The sequence below is a fragment of the Diabrotica virgifera genome, chromosome 6, assembly GCF_917563875.1.
Source record: "Diabrotica virgifera virgifera chromosome 6, PGI_DIABVI_V3a".
NCBI classification, from domain to species: Eukaryota; Metazoa; Arthropoda; class Insecta; order Coleoptera; family Chrysomelidae; genus Diabrotica; species Diabrotica virgifera.
Genome location: NC_065448.1, coordinates 78414852 through 78432615, shown reverse-complemented (window position 1 = coordinate 78432615; position 17764 = coordinate 78414852). Strand labels below are relative to the sequence as shown.

At 31.6% G+C, this 17764-nt stretch overlaps 1 protein-coding gene across 1 annotated transcript in view; it reads left to right on the top strand.

Moving 5' to 3' along the window:
* LOC126886102 (DNA-binding protein D-ETS-6-like) overlaps nucleotides 1–17764 on the top strand; it is a 244754-nt gene that overhangs the window by 76189 nt on the left and 150801 nt on the right. The window contains exon 3 of the mRNA XM_050652946.1: nucleotides 3569–3685. Within this exon, the coding sequence (XP_050508903.1) occupies nucleotides 3569–3685 (117 nt within the window). The remainder of the gene's footprint in view (nucleotides 1–3568; nucleotides 3686–17764) is intronic.

The window sequence follows — 17764 nt, the reverse complement described above, 5'->3', positions numbered from 1 at the left end:
TTGAAGAGTGATCTCTTTAATGAAAATATTTTCATCGATTTGCTACTTCCGGTTATACCGGAAGTGGCTTATAACTTCGTTTTTTTAAATGGAACATCCTGTATATTTTTACATTTTTGGATTCTCCTGGATGTCTTCTCTCTTAAAATATGAGGTTTTGTAATGTTATACAGGGTAGTTTAAAAGATAATTACGTTTATTTTCTTAATTTTCTAGCAACATTCACACCCTGTATAATTGTAGTAGTTTGACATCAAAAACTCTATTTATGTTCAAATGATTTTTAATATAGTCTAATATTGTTAAAAATTGTTAGTATAGCTAAATGGTTAATTGTACTATACAGGGTTGGTCGAAACTCGGAAAGAGTATTTTCTGAGTTTTCTTAAATGGAACACCCTATATTTTAGTATTGTAATAAAATGATATTTTATGCTACTTTTTTATTTCTTAAGCATTCCCTATACCTAACTGCTTTAATTTGTGAGTTATTGGTGATTCAAGCCAAACATTCATTTCAACAAAAAATACGTGAAATTTTATTAGGTTGGTCGTGAAAATATTTAATCACAAATAATTTTTCGGAAATAAATACATATTAATCTAGACTGATCTTTAAAATTGCCAATAATGGTTGAGCTATCAAAATACCTACGTAGTTAACATTCTTGGCGCGATTAACAATTAAGCACAAATTAAAGCATTTAGGTATAGGGAATGCTTAAGAAATAAAAAGGTACCATAAAATGTCTTTTCATTGCAATACTAAAATACAGGGTGTTCCATTTAAGAAAATTCAGAAAATCCGACCAACCCTGTATACTAAAATTTAACATTTAGCTATACTAGTAATTTTTAATAATAGTAGACTATATTAAAAATCATTTTAACATAAATAGAGTTTTTGATATCCAACTACTACAATTCTACAGGGTGTGAAAGTTGCTACGAAATTAACAAAAAAACGTAATTAGCTTTTAAACTACCCTGTATAACATTACAAAACTGCATATTTTAAGAAAGAAGACATCGAGTAGAATCTAAAAATGTAAAAATATACAGGGTGTCCCATTTAAAAAAACGAAGTTTTAAGCAACTTCCGGTATAACCGGAAGTGGTAAATTGATGAAAATATTTTCATTAAATAGATCACCCTTCAAAACCCCTTGATTCCAATTTTCATGATTCTGTTACCTTTAGTTCTCTAAATATTTCTAATAGGCCAGTTATCTGCCTCACCCTATATACAGTGGAACCCCGTTAACTCGGATTAATTGGGACCGCGGCCGATCCGGGTTATCGAAAATCCGGGTTAGCCGGAGATAATGGTAAAAATTAATAAAATATGGTATGCTTACAGATAAACTCCGTTATAATTGTCACACAGACACTGGTAAACCACGTTCGCATTCCACACAAAACCACACATACAAAGCGTCGTCAAATGTCTCATTCTTAGCTTTATTAGCTTTGCACCGATTGTTTAAACTGTCTTTTGTTATCAATTTGAAAAAAAAAAATTCTTCGATTTTAGTTCTATTTTTCTTCCAATCCGATACTGTAGATGTACCGACACCATAATTTAATGCTTCAAGATTCACCTTTATCAATTCTACTTAATGCTTCTAGTTTCTTTTCCATTGTCACTACAACATTTTTACGTTTTGTTGCCCTTATAGACAAAAGACACGCAAACACAAAATCTGAATAAATTTACGAACGATTACAAAACCGAAGCGAACAATACGACTTTACTACACACAATACCGTCTCTGATGTTATGTTATTTAATAACAATGATAACTAAGACCATTGTTAAAAAAAGAATTTTAATAGTCTTTTCTAAACAATGCTAAGAAAGTTTCAAATAAATAAAGGATAATACAGGTGCCTGTTTTCGATAACACCACAATGAATGTGGTGTGCCAGGATGAGTCATTTTTACTATGGTATATGTAGTTCAATCCGGTTCCATTATCTCTCAAATATTATATTACATAGAGTTGCTACAAAACCTCGTGAACCTTGAAAATGCGTATGTATAACCGAAATAAAATGAAGCAAAAAACATACGACTATATTTTATTTGCTGCGAATTGCGCGACAGGGTCCCATCTGCACCCTGATATTTTCAGTAATGTCGGATTCAATCGTTTCGTTCGTATATTGACGTCACCAAATGAATGAATTAGGTTCACGAGATTCTGTAACAGCAATACATTTTTATTGTTGAAATGTTTGTCTGATAAAAATCAGTCCGGGTTAGCCGGAGTTCCGGGTTATCGGGGGCCGACTTATCGGGGTTCCACTGTACATGCAACGGTTGCCAATCAAGCGCCCGCTTGATTGGCAATTAAAAAACAAAGGGGTTTTCGATATTGTATTCCAAAAAACTCTTCGGGATTTCATCAATCGATGTTCAAAGAATATCTTCTTACCTTGGCAACATCGAAATTTTCAGTTTTTCACATAGTTTCTGATGTTTAAGAATGGCCGATTTCGTAATTTTTAAATTTTTAATCGCTTAGATGTCAAAAACTATCAACTTTAGAGAAAAGTCACTACAGACCTTTTCTGTTTGGAATGATCCAAAAAACCTAAAAAAACTTTGTTCGATGCAAAAAAATAATTATAGGAAAAAAACAAAAAAAAAAACGTTTAAAAAAATGTTGACCCACTTTTGGACCTGGCAACATACAAATTTGTTATAAGGGGTCCTTTTTGAGTACGATTGTGCAAAAAATCCGAATCGGAATATTTTTCCTAGCGAATGCGCAGTGGCTTTCTGGTTTAATATAAAAAGTACAATGTACAACAGATGATATTTCTCCCTCGCTTGATTTGCGGCCCTCGCCTCGTGCCTCGGCTCGTGCCAACAAACTTCTGCGCTCGTGAGGAATATGTCTTTTTTCTTACTTGTTGTACAATATACTATTTGATCAAATTTTAGTGTGGAAAACGATAAAATACCGTTTTTTTACATTTGCCTCCATTCCCAAAATAATAATCATCGATTTGGCTGAAATTTTTTCTATATATCGCCAAAACACAAGACTGTATGTGGTTAAAAGAATTTTTATAGTTTTACAATACAGAAAAAGTTACGTGCAATATCAGATTCAAAAGTAGATATACATATAGTCCAGTCGGGATGGCATTTGACCTTCCATGCCGAGCTGTCCAAATTTTTTTTTTATCTTTAGGAGTGTCAATAGTAGTCTAAATTTAAAATCGCGAATGCGGAAGCATCTTGCTATTAAGGGAGAACCCTTCTTGCTCAATATCTCCGCCATTTTAAACTTTTCGACAAAAAGTACAAGAACTGAAATTGTTGAAAATACGATTTCCTATAATTTCTTTTATTACAAATTTTCGATATTTTCTGAGTTAATGGGGAAAATAGTGACAGAGCATAATTATTGAATGGTCTCGTTTATTATTAGTTTTGCAATAAAAATGTACCTATACAAAAATGGAGAATTTTATACAATTTTGATATCTATCATTTTTTTGCTAAAATCTATCAATATCTTTTAAATAGTAATTCGAAATTTATTTATTTTTGCAGGAAAAATTCTTGCCAAATATATAGCACATCTTCGTCATAGTGTAACGGGTCGAGCCAGCAGTCCATTAAATGTGGAATGTAAAGAATTTGAAGATGATACGGACGAAGACGAACAAGGTAGGAATTTTAGCATTATTAATTTCAAAATCGATACAATCCATCATGAGAAATGGAATGTGGTCGAACCAGTACAATTTTTGAGAATTATCATTGATAAATAATTTGCAACGGGGTCATCTTTTATAAAATATTCAATACTTGAACCAAGGAACTTGAACTACATATTTATATAATATTAGACTTACCTACACGTCCATCAGACAGAGCTGCAAGTCCTCATCTCTTGTCGTAGTGCTCAACCATGGATCCGTAAATATGTATGTACTTATATCAAGAAAATATTTAACGCTTTTAATATAGGTACATGGTTGGTTTTCTTGAATAATAACCTGAAATAATCCTTACTCGTATATTATTTCGACTTTTTATTGTAAATAATACATTATTTCGACTTTTTATTGTAAATAATAGGTCTCGTTCACTATCTTTTTCTCGGAAAGGATGTTGTTCTACGCCGGTAATACTGCAGCCAATTGGCTTATTTTTTTATTCAAATTCCTCATTCAATTTTGTCATTTGCACATATTACTTGATCATCCGCAACTTGGAGGGTATACAAGTAAGTGCCATCGTCCATCTGTATGCCATTCCTTTGCATTTCAATTTCCACTGGTGGAGAGCTTTACCAACATAGATTTTAAAAACTGTCGGTGATATGCTGCAGCACCCCTGTCTTAGGCCTTTATTTACTCTGAATTGTTCCGATAATCTGTTGCCTAATTTTATCTGGGCTTCCATGTTGTTGTATACAGGGTGTTTCATTAATAATTGTCCATATAGTAACTGTAGAAACCTTAGCACAAAATACGAAGATTTAACCTAAAACACTTAAATAAAATGTGGTTCCTTACTGAGCTACAGGGTGTTTTAACTAAAAATTTAAAAATTATTTTTGCTCAGCATTTTAAAACTATCTGACGTACCCTTTTCATACTTGGCAGAAAGTATAGGTACTTTACAAACTACTAAATTATGTTCAACAAACGTTTCTGTCTATTACCAGAGACGTACGACGGAATAAAGTGAATGGTTGACCCTTTCCAAATTCTACGTCACTGGCAGAATTACTATGTTAGTTCAATTTTTGGATTCTTCAATACATTCTATGAAAATAATATACTTCTCATTTGTAACGATAAAGTCATTAATTTTCGAGATCTTTAAAGTTAAAAAGGAAACGACACGGATATTTTGATTAATGTATTGTGTCGCTTCATTTTTAATTTTAAATATCTCGAAAACTAATCATTTTATCGTTACGAATGAAGAGTATATTATTTACATAAAGAGTATTAAAAAATCAAAAAATTACACTAAAATAGCAATTTCGTCAGTGGCGTAGAATTTGGGAAGGGTCAACCAGCCACTACCCCCTGTCGTACGCCTCTGGTAGTAGCTAGAAACGTTTGTTTATCTTAATTTAGTAGGGTGTACAGTACCTACACTTTCTGCCAAGTATGATAAGGATACGCCAAATAGTTTTAAAGTACAACCTTTTTTCCGACAAGTATCTTTATAACCATTTTTCCGACAAAAGTAGTAAGTTACAAGTAATTATATTCTTAAACAAAAAATGTAATTGTCTGAGAAAAATGTTGGGGCAAACGAACAGAAAACTTAATTCTTATAGGCTGTCGACGAGGAGGTATTATCAAAAAAAATTTAAAACAGTTTTTCTCGGTTATTTTTTAATCGATTTAGCTGAAAATTGGTACAAACACTAAGTAAAATATTTAAAAGGGTATGACGTACAGCTGTACCCAAAATTTTCCAAAAAAAATTTCCGACAAGAGGGAAAATTTTGGAAAAATTGTGATCTGATAATTTGTGTACTCCTTGAACAATGACAAACATCGTTCTGTAGTTTTTTTTTCTCGAATTAAAAAAAAATCCGACACAAGTAGGAGGTTATAAGTACCTACATAGTTTTATTGTAAATCAAAAAAGCTAAGTGTCCGACAAAATATTGGGGCAAATCGAAAGTCGGACAAAAATTTAATTTTTATTAGTAAACTATACTTTTAAACTATGATGGGTTCGTGCATCCCTTATCTTTACAACCATTTTTTCGACAAAAGTAGTAGAATAAGTAATTATATTCCTTAACAGAAAATGTAATTGTTTGACAAAAATGTTGGGGCAAACGAACAAAAAACTTTATTCTTTTAGGCTAACGACGAGGAACTAATGTAAAAAAAAATTTAAACTGATTTTCTTGGTTACTTTTGAATCGATTTAGCTGGAAATTGGTACACACTCTAAGTGCAACATTTAAAAGGGCATGACGTAGAGCTGTACCCAAAATTTTCCAAAAAAAATTTCCGACAAAGGGGAAAATTTTGAAAAAAATGTTATCTGGAAATGTGTGTACATGCTCATTGAACAATAATAAACATCGTTCTGTAGTTTTTTTTCTCGAATTTTTAAATAAAATTTCCGACAAAAGTGGGAGGTTATAAGTAATTATATGCTAAATGAAAAAATCTAAGTTTCCGACAAAAATATTGGGGCAAATCGGCAGTCGGGCAAAAAAAATTTAATTTTTATTAGTAAACTATACTTTTAACTTATGCTGGGTTTGTACATCCCTTATCTTTACAACCATTTTTCCGACAAAGGTAGTAGGTTACAAATAATTATATTCTTAATCAAAAAATGTAATTGTCTGACAAAAATGTTGGGGCAAACGAACAGAAAACTATATTATTTTATGCTATCGACAAGGAGGTATTGTCAAAAAAATTTTAAAACAGTTTTTCTCGGTTAGTTTTGAATCGATTTAGCTGAAAATTGGTACACACACTAAGCACAACATTTAAAAGGGCATGACGTAGAGATGTATCCAAAATGTCCCAAAAACATTTTCCGACAAGGGGGAAAATTTTGGAAAAATTATGATCTGAAAATTTGTGTACTCCTTGAACAATGACAAACATTGTTCTGTAATTTCCGACAAAAGTAGGAGGTTATAAATAGTTATATTCTAAATCAAAAAAGCTAAGTGTCCTACAAAAATAGTTCTGGCAAATCGATGGTCGGACAAAAAATTTAATTTTTATTAGCAAACTATAGTTTTAAACTATGCTGAGTTTGTGCATCCCTTATCTTCACAACCATTTTTCCGATAAAAGTAGTAGGTTATAAGTATGTAATTATATTCTTAAACAAAAAATGTAATTGTCTGACAAAAATGTTGGGGCAAACGAACAGAAAACTTATAGTCTGGGCTGATTATCGGAGAATAGGCCATTTTTGGGAAAAGTTATTTACCAGCAATTTTATTACTGGAATCTTATGATTGTATATATTAATAATATAGATGTGCAAAGTCCGCAGATAGTGTGCTACTTTTTTTATAAACAAAATGGCGCCCGAAAATCGTGTTTTTTTAAATTTTTGCTCTATAACTCCAAAGATTTTAACTTTACACCAAAAACACTCAAATAAAAATTCACCGCAATTAAATTCTACATAGAGACATGTTTTTTTCTGATTTACTTCGACGAAAACTTTCCCCGGAAAAAGCGGGTTTTTCCAACAAAATCTTTAATTTTCAACTAAACTTTTAGATAAGTAGTTGTTAATCAATAATTAAATAACTTGGTAACTTAAAAGCCCTTTCCGTATATATTAAAATTCCAGAAGCCGATGGAAATTGAATGAACAGTTTAGCAACAATTGAAATGTTAATTAAAAATTTACGGTCGTTATAATAACGACAATAATTATGATGCATAAGAATAACTATGATTTTTTCATAAAAAGACACTATACCTATCTAATGTACTTTACAGAATTGAAATTGGACTATTTAATCGGCCTCAGGAATATTTTAAAATTATAAACAATTTTTTGGCTTAAAAACAAATAGAATATCTCGGGAAATATTAAACTAAATTAAATTATGAAAACAGTATTCGAAAGACAGCGGCAGGAAGCTTCTTCTAAAAGAAAAAAACGTTTAATTATGACGAGTGGTTCCTGAGATACAACCGGTCAAAGTTGACCGAAATTTACGACAAAGATATAAACAATAGGATCATAATTTTTAAACCATCACCTTTTTATTTTTGTCCTCTTTCTCCACACCAATTTTCATATCTTTAAAATCCTCATAACATAATACGTGTGAAAATTGCCAAAAATAGCAAAATTCCAATCAAAAATTAGGTTGGAGAAAATGTAACCCTCAAAGTTCAAAATCGGTATACGTTAAAAAAAATGCATTTTCTCGGCTTCCCATGGAGAAATTTCCTTCATTATTTTTTTGTTCCCAAGTAACTCGAGTAGAGCCATCGAACTAACGCATTATTAAATGTCAAACTTGCTTTTGTTTTGTTATAATAAATTAATTTACTTATTATAACACAATATTTTAATTTGTTTAAATAAAAAGTGTTTAAATAATTATACAGCTTTCAAATGAGAATATTTATGTTTTAACTTTAAAAGGTACACTTGTAGTAGTAGTTTATCTAAAAAAATCCTACAACTGGAAAAAATATGTAATTTTCTATTATAACAAAACAAAAGCAAGTTTGACATTTAATAATGCGTTAGTTCGATGGCTCTACTCGAGTTATTAGGGAACAAAAAAAGAATGAAGGAAATTGCTCCATGGGAAGCCGAGAAAATGCATTTTGTTAACGTATACCGATTTTGAACTTTGAGGGTTACATTTTCTCCAACCTAATTTTTGATTGGAATTTTGCTATTTTTGTCAATTTTCACACGTATTATCGATAGTTTTTATTATAATAATATATGTTATGAGGATTTAAAAGATATGACAATTGGTGTGGAGAAAGAAGACAAAAATAAAAAGGTGATGGCTTGAAAACTATGATCCTATTGTTTATATCTTTGCCGTAAATTCCGGTCAATTTTGACCGGTTGTATCTCAGGAACCACTCGTCATAATTAAACGTTTTTTTCTTTTAAAAGAAGCGTCCTGCCGCTGTCTTTCGAATACCGTTTTCACAATTTAATTTAGTTTAATATTTCCCGAGATATTCTATTTGTTTATAAACCAAAAAATTGTTTATAATTTTAAAATATTCCTGAGGCCGCTTAAATAGTCCAATTTCAATTCTGTAAAGTACATTAGATAGGTATAATGTCTTTTTATGAAAAAATCATAGTTATTCTTATGCATTATAGTTATTGTCGTTATTATAGCGACCGTAAATTTTTAATTAACATTTTAATTGTTGCTAAACTGTTCATTCAATTTCCATAGACTTCTGGAATTATAATATATACGGAAAGGGCTTTTACGTTACCATGTTATTTAATTATTGATTGACAACTACTTATCTAAAATTTTAGTTGAAAATTAAAGATTTGGTTGGAAAAACCCGCTTTTTCCGGGGAAAGTTTTCGTCGAAGTAAATCGGGAAAAACATGTCTCTATGCAGAATTTAATTGCGGTGAATTTTTATTTGGGTGTTTTTGGTATAAAGTTAAAATCTTTGGAGTTATAGAGCAAAAATTGAAAAAAACACGATTTTTGGGCGCCATTTTGTTCATAAAAAAAGTAGCACACTATCTGCGGACTTTGCATACCTATATTATTAATACATACAATAATAAGATTCGATTCCAGCAATAAAATTGCTGGTAAATAACTTTTCCTTGTATTTTGCTAATTAGCCCAGAGTATTAATTATTTTAGGCTATCGACGAGGAGCTATTGTGAAATAATTTTTTAAAACAGTTTTTCTCGGTTACTTTTGAATCGATTTTGCTGATTATTTCATTCATAGGAGATTCTGACCAATAGAAAGCTACAGAAATCTGAATTAAATCGATAATTTTTGATAATCTCCCATCGTTAAGTATATTACGTCAGATGCTCTTCGTTGCTACGAAAAAATACATTCAGTGACATTAATGACAATTAATGTTTTAAAAATTATAAAAGTGATGACTTTCAATCGTCAAATATTTATAAAAACTGTGTGTTTAAAGGTACTTACATAAATAAATTACAATAAAATTTTGGTTTTGAACAGTTTTATTCATGAAATAATCGCAACAAATTGCACTCGACCTCTGAAATTAATATAGAATTTTTGCTCTCGTGACACTTTGACATAATTTCACTCGCCTTCGGCTCGTGAAATTAAAACTGTCAAAGTGTCACTCGGGAAAAATTCAATAATTTCAGAGCTCTTGTGCAATTACTACTGAAAATTGGTACACACACTAAGTACAACACTTAAAAGGGCATGACGTAGAGTTGTACCCAAAATTTTTCCAAAAAAAATTTCCGACAATAGGGAAAATTTAGGAAGAATTGTTATCTGAAAATTTGTGCACATACTCTTCGAACAATGACAAACATCGTTCTGTAGTTTTGTTTTTCGAATTTAAAAAAAAATTCCGACAAGAGGGAAAATTTCGGAAAATTTTGGAAAGTTCTCTACGTTACGCCCTTATATTATAAGGAGTATTTCTACAAATTTTCAGTTTGATATATGTAGAGCTAACCGAGAAATATTGTTTATAGTTCGCTTTGGCCTCCTTGATGCTTATTATTTTTTTATATCCCAGAGAACGGCTGTTCCCGTACATGCGACACTATATATATATACAAGGAATTTTCGATTTTCTAAATGTGACTGAATTGAAAAAATTGGGCCAAATCCAATCTTAAAGTATAGTAAAAGACTCTCCCATCCATATGTCAACCATCCATTTTGGTATAAAGGTGTGGATTTTACGGCCCTTCCCATTTAGGGTCTGTTTTTCGTTCTCGTCCCCAAAGCTTCCAAAAATTTAGAAAATTGAAGTCCGACCTTTACGGCTTCTTATAGTACTGATAATTATCTTTCCAACGCATGTTTAATTTTGAAAATTGGTTATACCATTCAAAAGTTACCGATCTCAGAAATCTTATTCAATTTCTATTTAAAAAGGGAAAAATGTTTTGCATGTGTGTATGTTTGTAGAAAAGTTACACCGATCTGAATTTTTTTTCTATGTTTTAAGAGGGGGTCAGGGATAATTCAGAACCGGTGTAGCTTGTGACTTTCGACCACCCTTAAGCCAGCTATAGGACTTGGTAGGTACAAAACGGCATATTTTTTGGGGGTATATACATATCTTAGGTTCAAGGAGAGACAGGAAAACCGCAAATACACCAAATTAATAGCGTTGAGTTAAGCTTTCAAATAGTGCCTAAGTGTTTTGAAAACTAAACTTTAAAAATTTTGGTTTCTCGACAATTACTCAAAATTTCAACCTACGAATTGCCCCAATAACTGAGGAGGACTCTAGAAGCGTCTAACGGTGTATACCTCATATCTGGGAAAATTTGAATTTTTATGTTATAACCTTCATAAATGTGATCAAATCTATTTCCTATGGGAAAAACGGGTTTTCAAGCTTAATAGTTCCTATAATACCTTCAGTTATCATACTTGACCTTGGATGCATCAGACACTACTTCTCAATACGTTTCAAACTCATATTTAGTGATCAAAATCGGTTATACCGATTAGAAGTTCCAAAAGTATAATCCATTTGATCATTATCGCCTGTAGTGTTTATGTAGTTGTAGTGGTTGCGACGCTAAATTTAATAGAGCAATCCGAATTCATTTACCGGCCATTCCAATAATTTTTTATTCTATTTCGAATAGAAAAAAACTCTAGTGTACATTCGATGGACACTAGATCATTTGAGAGATAATGATAGAAAGGCGACCATTTATCTTAACGTGGAATCGAGAAACAATACGTTCAACTTCATACATTTAATTTATATACAGGGTGTTTGGTAAAGAATGGGCCATAGCTTAACCTCAGGTTCCTGAGGTTAAAATAGACCGATTTAAGCTAACTTACCTTAGTACAAAGTTTATAATAACCGAGATATGATGTGTCAAAGTTAAACTTTTTTTTATTTATTACTGAATATTTTCTGAGAGGTATGAGATATCAACATAAAATTTGGTATGTGGGGTTTTTTTGGGCCGAGAAAACTAAATTCCCTACCAAAAATTATGTATTGCCCAGAGTGCGCCACATACGCCTTTCAGCACTCATTTATTACGTTCAATTTTTTTTATCCCTTACTCTGTATAATTTTGACAATAAAATTTTTATTCTCCTATTAGTTTTACTTAAAAAAGGTATACTTCTTTCATCTCCCTAAACTCAACTGTTTTCGAGATAAACGCATTTTAAATCTGCGGTACACCATCATTTTTAGCATATTCTAATCTATCTAATTAGCCTTCTTCAGTCCATCTTTGGACATAGGCCTCCCCAATCCTTTTCCATTCTTCTCTGTCTGTCGCTACAGTTATCCACCTAGAGCCCACGTGCTTCTTGACATCATCTGCCCATCTCATTTGTGGTCTTCCTCTGCTTCGTTTATATTGCCACGGTCTCCAATTTATGAGAATTTTGTTCCATCGGTCTTCCTTTTGTCTTATAGTGTGTCCGGCAAATCTCCATTTCAACTTTGCAACTTCTTGTCTAACATCCCTAACTTTGGTTTTCTCTCTTATCCACTCGTTTCTCTTTTTATCCAATAGTTTTATGTGCAACATTTGCCTTTCCATTGCTCTTTGCGTCTTTATGATCTTGTCCATGTTTGCTTTTGTAAACGTCCAAGTTTGGGAACCGTAAGTGAGAACAGGGAGTACGCATTGATTGTATACCTTGGTCTTAAGATGTTGTGGATATCTTTTGTTTTTAAGGATGTAGCTTAGTTTTCCAAATGCCGCCCATGCCAGTCTAACTCGTCTTTTGATCTCTGCTGTTTGGTTTTCCTTGTTAAGTTTTATAATTTGACCCAGATATATATAATCGTGAACTTGTTCTATTTCATCTTGTCCGATCCTCATTGTGATGTCCTCATCTGTATTTGTTATGATTTTGGTCTTGCTGTAATTCATATTAAGGCCTATCTTTCCGGCTTCTATGTCCAGTTCTTTCATCATTTCAAACAATTCTTCTTTTTTATCGGTTATCAATACGATGTCATCGGCGTACCTTAGATGGTTGAAGCGTTGTCCACAAATTTTTATACCTTTTTCTTCCCATTCTAATCTTTTAAAGATATCTTCCAGAACCTGATTGAAAAGTTTCGGTGATATTGTGTCACCCTGTCTTACGCCTCTATTTATTTGAATTGATTGTGTTCCTTCGTATACTTTAATTGTTGTTGTGGCATCTTTATATATATTGGCTATTAGGTCTGTATATCTGTGGTCAATTCTGCTGTTAATCAAAGAACTTTTCACTGCCCAATGTTCGACACTGTCAAAAGCTTTTTTGAAATCTATGAACGCTACATATAGAGGAATGTTGTATTCATTTGCTCGTTCTATAAGGATTTTCATACTTAATAAATGATCACTTGTGCTAAATCCCTTTCTAAAACCAGCTTGTTCTTTCGATTGGTATCCGTCGAATTTTGTCGTCAATCTGTTGGTTAAAATTTTTGTTAGGAGTTTATACATTACATTGAGGAGTGTTATAGGACGGTAGTTTTTTATATCTGCTTTGTCCCCTTTCTTGTGTAAGATAATGGTTACGGATTTCTTCCAGTTGTTTGGGATTCTTTTTTCTTTTAATATTTTGTTAAAAAGGGAATTTAGAGTATTAATTACCACTTTTCCACCATATTTCAGCATCTCTGTAGTTACTCCATCTTTTCCAGGCGATTTGTTGTTTTTCATTTCTTTCAATGCCTTCTTTATTTCTGATTTGCTTATTTCTGGCTGTAATTCTGAATTGACATTTTTTATTTTCGACTTAAGTTGGGTTTTTATTTCTTCTGATGGTTCCTTTTTTGTTTTATATAACTCTGAGTAGAAATGTTGGATTATATTTATGATGTCGTCTTTAATGTTTGTTTCTACTCCGTTTACGTCTTTTATTTTGTTTATTTCAAATCTGCCGAGTTTCGGTCTTAAGCATTTCATATTCTTGTTGTTCTGTATTACTTCTTCTATTTTTATTTCTTGTTCTTTTCTCTTAGTTTCTTTTATCATTTTGCTTATTGTCTTATTGATTTCTACATATTCTATAGATTTCCTTTTGCCTTCTTCGACAAGCTTTCTTCTTTTATCCATAAGCTTCTTTGTTTCTTCTGATACATAGTTGTCCTTTTTAACATCCTTTTTTGCTATTTCTTTTCCTGATGTAACCATCGTTCCTGTAAGTATGTTGTTTATTTCGTCTATATCTTTATCATCACTGTCTAATTTTTCGGTGAATTGTTCTTTTAACAGGTCTTTGTATTTCTCTTTATATTGCCCTAGTTTGTTTCTATCTACTATATTCGAGTTTCTTATTATTTTTCTTTTCATCTCATAGTTACCGTCGATATTAATTTTTGCTCTGACCATCCTGTGATCGCTACCTGTTGTGAATTTGTTAAGAACTGTTACATCTTTAATGATATATCGTTCCGTGGACAGTATGTAGTCGATCTCATTTTTTGTGGACCCATTAGGGCTGATCCATGTCCATTTTCTTTGGGACTTTTTTTTGTAGAAGGAGTTCATTGCGTATAGACGCTTTTCTTCTAGGTAGTTCATCAAAGTAGCACCTCTATCATTTCTCTGGCCGTATCCGAAATTTCCTATTTTTTATCATATTATCAGTAGTAATTGCACAAGAGCTCTGAAATTATTGAATTTTTCCCGAGTGACACTTTGACAGTTTTAATTTCACGAGCCGAAGCGAGAGCAAAAATTCTATATTAATTTCAGAGGTCGAGTGCAATTTGTTGCGATTATTTCATGAATAAAACTGTTCAAAACCAAAATTTTATTGTAATTTATTTATGTAAGTACCATTAAACACACAGTTTTTATAAATATTTGACGATTAAAAGTCATCACTTTTATAATTTTTAAAACATTAATTGTCATTAATGTCACTGAATGTATTTTTTCGTAGCAACGAAGGGCATCTGACGTAATATACTTAACGACGGGAGATTATCAAAAATTATCGATTTAATTCAGATTTCTGTAGCTTTCTATTGGTCAGAATCTCCTATGAATGAAATAATCATTGTAGTTACACCCGAAAAATAACTTGAAACCATAATAACTGTGCCAGTTCTCAAATTTATATCACTGTATCTCAAATTCCATTTAAAGAAATTTGCGATACATTTTTGGATAATTTTATGGTTTTAAGTTATTTTTCGGGTGTAACTACAATGATATGCTAAAAATGATGGTGTATCGCAGATTTAAAATGCGTTTATCTCGAAAACGGTTGAGTTTAGGGAGATGAAGAAAGTATACCTTTTTTAAGTAAAACTAATAGGAGAATAAAAATTTTAATGTCAAAATTATACAGAGTGAGGGATAAAAAATTGAACGTAATAAATGAGTACTGAAAGGCGTATGTGGCGCCCTCTGGGCAATACATAATTTTTGGTAGGGAATTTAGTTTTCTCGACCCAAAAAAGCCCCACATACCAAATTTCATGTTGTTATCTCATACCTGTCAAGAAATATTCAATAATAAATAAAAAACAAAATTTAACTTTGACACCCTGTATCTCGATTATTATAAACTTTGTACTAAGGTAAGTTAGCTTAAATCGGTCTATTTTAACCTCAGGAACCTGAGGTTAAGCTATGGCCCATTCTTTACCAAACACCCTGTATGTATAAAAATTACTTTTTTTTAAATTGTACCAAAACGCCCCATTATTTTTGTCCGACAAGTGATCCAATATGCATTACACATGTAAAAAAACAGTTCAAAATAAAAATGACATCTGTGGTAATAAATAAAAAAATTCCAGGAAACTGACATCTTCGGCGCATCCGACTGCGCATATGCCCCGTAAAAATTGTCCGACAAGGTTACCACATTATTGCAAAAAGGTTTTATGATAGATACCGTTAAAATTATCGATGTGGTAATAAATTTATTATTTTCATAAATTTGACATATTTAGCGTGTCCGACGCGTCATATGCCCCAATATTTTTGTCCGACAAAATTGTTTTCACTGTTTATATGATAAAAACCATTGATTAAAATAAAATGACCAATGTGACCGTGACCGCTTGATAGACAAACGCCCCACTGCCATGATGCGCTAAGCTCCAAATTTGTCCGACTCCACCCAAATAACAAGTACAATAAGTTTCAACGGTGTGGTCATAAATAATAATTTTATATGTGGGCCTAAGACCTATTATCTGTGCAAGATCTACCAGCTCGAAACCTGCACTGCTCTTCTTCTTCTTGGTTTTTGTATTCTTCTTCGATCATATCTCTGACTATTCTTCCATATTATATCCTACTCACCGTACTCGTTACTGATATCCCTTGGTAGTTATTGCAGTCTAATTTGTTACCTTTTTTATGTATCGAGGTTATGAAAGCTGTTTTCCATTCCTCTGTGATGCTTTCTTCATTGACGCATTTTGTGAATATTTATATATGCAAGAGATCTAAACAATTTTTTTATCAATTCTGCTGATATTCCGCCGGGGCCGGGGTATGTAATTTTATTTATACTTATTTACTTGGTTTAGATGTACCTACCTATGTAAGACGTTTATAATTTTAAAAATTTGAAATAAAAATTCTTTTGAAAGTTTGTTAATCCTAAAATTAACGGGTAAAATCATTAGTATACAGGGTGAGGCAGATAAAGGGCCTATTAGAAATATCTCGAGAACTAAAGGTAACTGAATTATGAAAATTGGAATAATGGGGTTTTGTTGATCTATTTAATGAAAATATTTTCATCTACTTGGTACTTCCGGTTATACCGGAAGTTGCTTATAACTTCGTTTTTTTAAATGGGACACCCTGTATATTTTGACATTTTTGGATTCTCCCTGATTTCTTCTTTCCTAAAATATAGTGTTTTGTAACATTATACAGGGTAGGTTAAAAGATAATTACATTTTCTTATTAATTTCGTAGCAATATTCACACCCTGTAGGATTGCAGTAGTTTGACATAATAAACTCTATTTATGTTCAAATAATTTTTAATATAGTCTACTATTGTTAACAATTATTAGTATAGCTAAATTTTTAATTTTAGTATACAGTATAGTATCCTCCTCTATTTATAGCAGTTGTTATGTAATGTTATATGTAGTTATGTCAGTTCATATTTTTTATTAGTTGTCAAAATATATTTATCGAAATGTTCTACTTATTCAATCTGCAGATATAACATACAGGGTGGGTCTAAACTCGGAATGAGTATTTTCTGAGTTTTCTTAAATGGAACACCCTATATTTTAGTATTGTAATGAAATTATATTTCATGGTACTTTTTTATTTCTTAAGCATTCCCTATACCTAACTGCTTTAATTTGTGCCTAATTGTTAATCGCACCAACAATCTTAACTTCGATGGTATTTTGACAGTTCAACCATTATTGGCAATTTTAAGCATCAGTCTAGATTAATATGTATTTATTTCCAAAAAACTAATTGTCATTGAATATTTTCACGGCCAACCTAATACAATTTCACATATTTTGTGTTGCAATTAATGTTTTGCTTGAATCACCAATATATAACTCACAAATTAAAGCAGTTAGGTATAGGGAGTGCTTAAGTAATTAAAATGTACCATAAAACAACATTTTATTGTAATACTAAAATACATGGTGTTCCATTTAAGAAAACTCAGAAAATACTCATTCCGAGTTTCGACCAACCCTGTATACTAAAACGAAAAATTTAACTATAGATACCAATAATTCCTAACAATAGTAGACTATATTAAAAATCATTTGAACATAAATAGAGTTTATTATGTCAAACTACTACAAGCCTACAGGGTGTGAATGTTGCTACGAAATTAATAAGAAAACGTAATTATCTTTTAACCTACCCTGTATAATATTACAAAACCTTATATTCAAAGACAGAAGAAATCGAGGAGAATCCAAAAATGTAAAAATATACAGGGTGTCCCATTTAAAAAAACGAAGTTACAATCTACTTCCGGTATAACCGGAAGTAGCAAAGAGATCAAAATATTTTCATTAAATAGTTCACACCTCAAAACCCCTATATAACGATATTCATGATTTTCTTACCTTTAGTTCTCGAGAT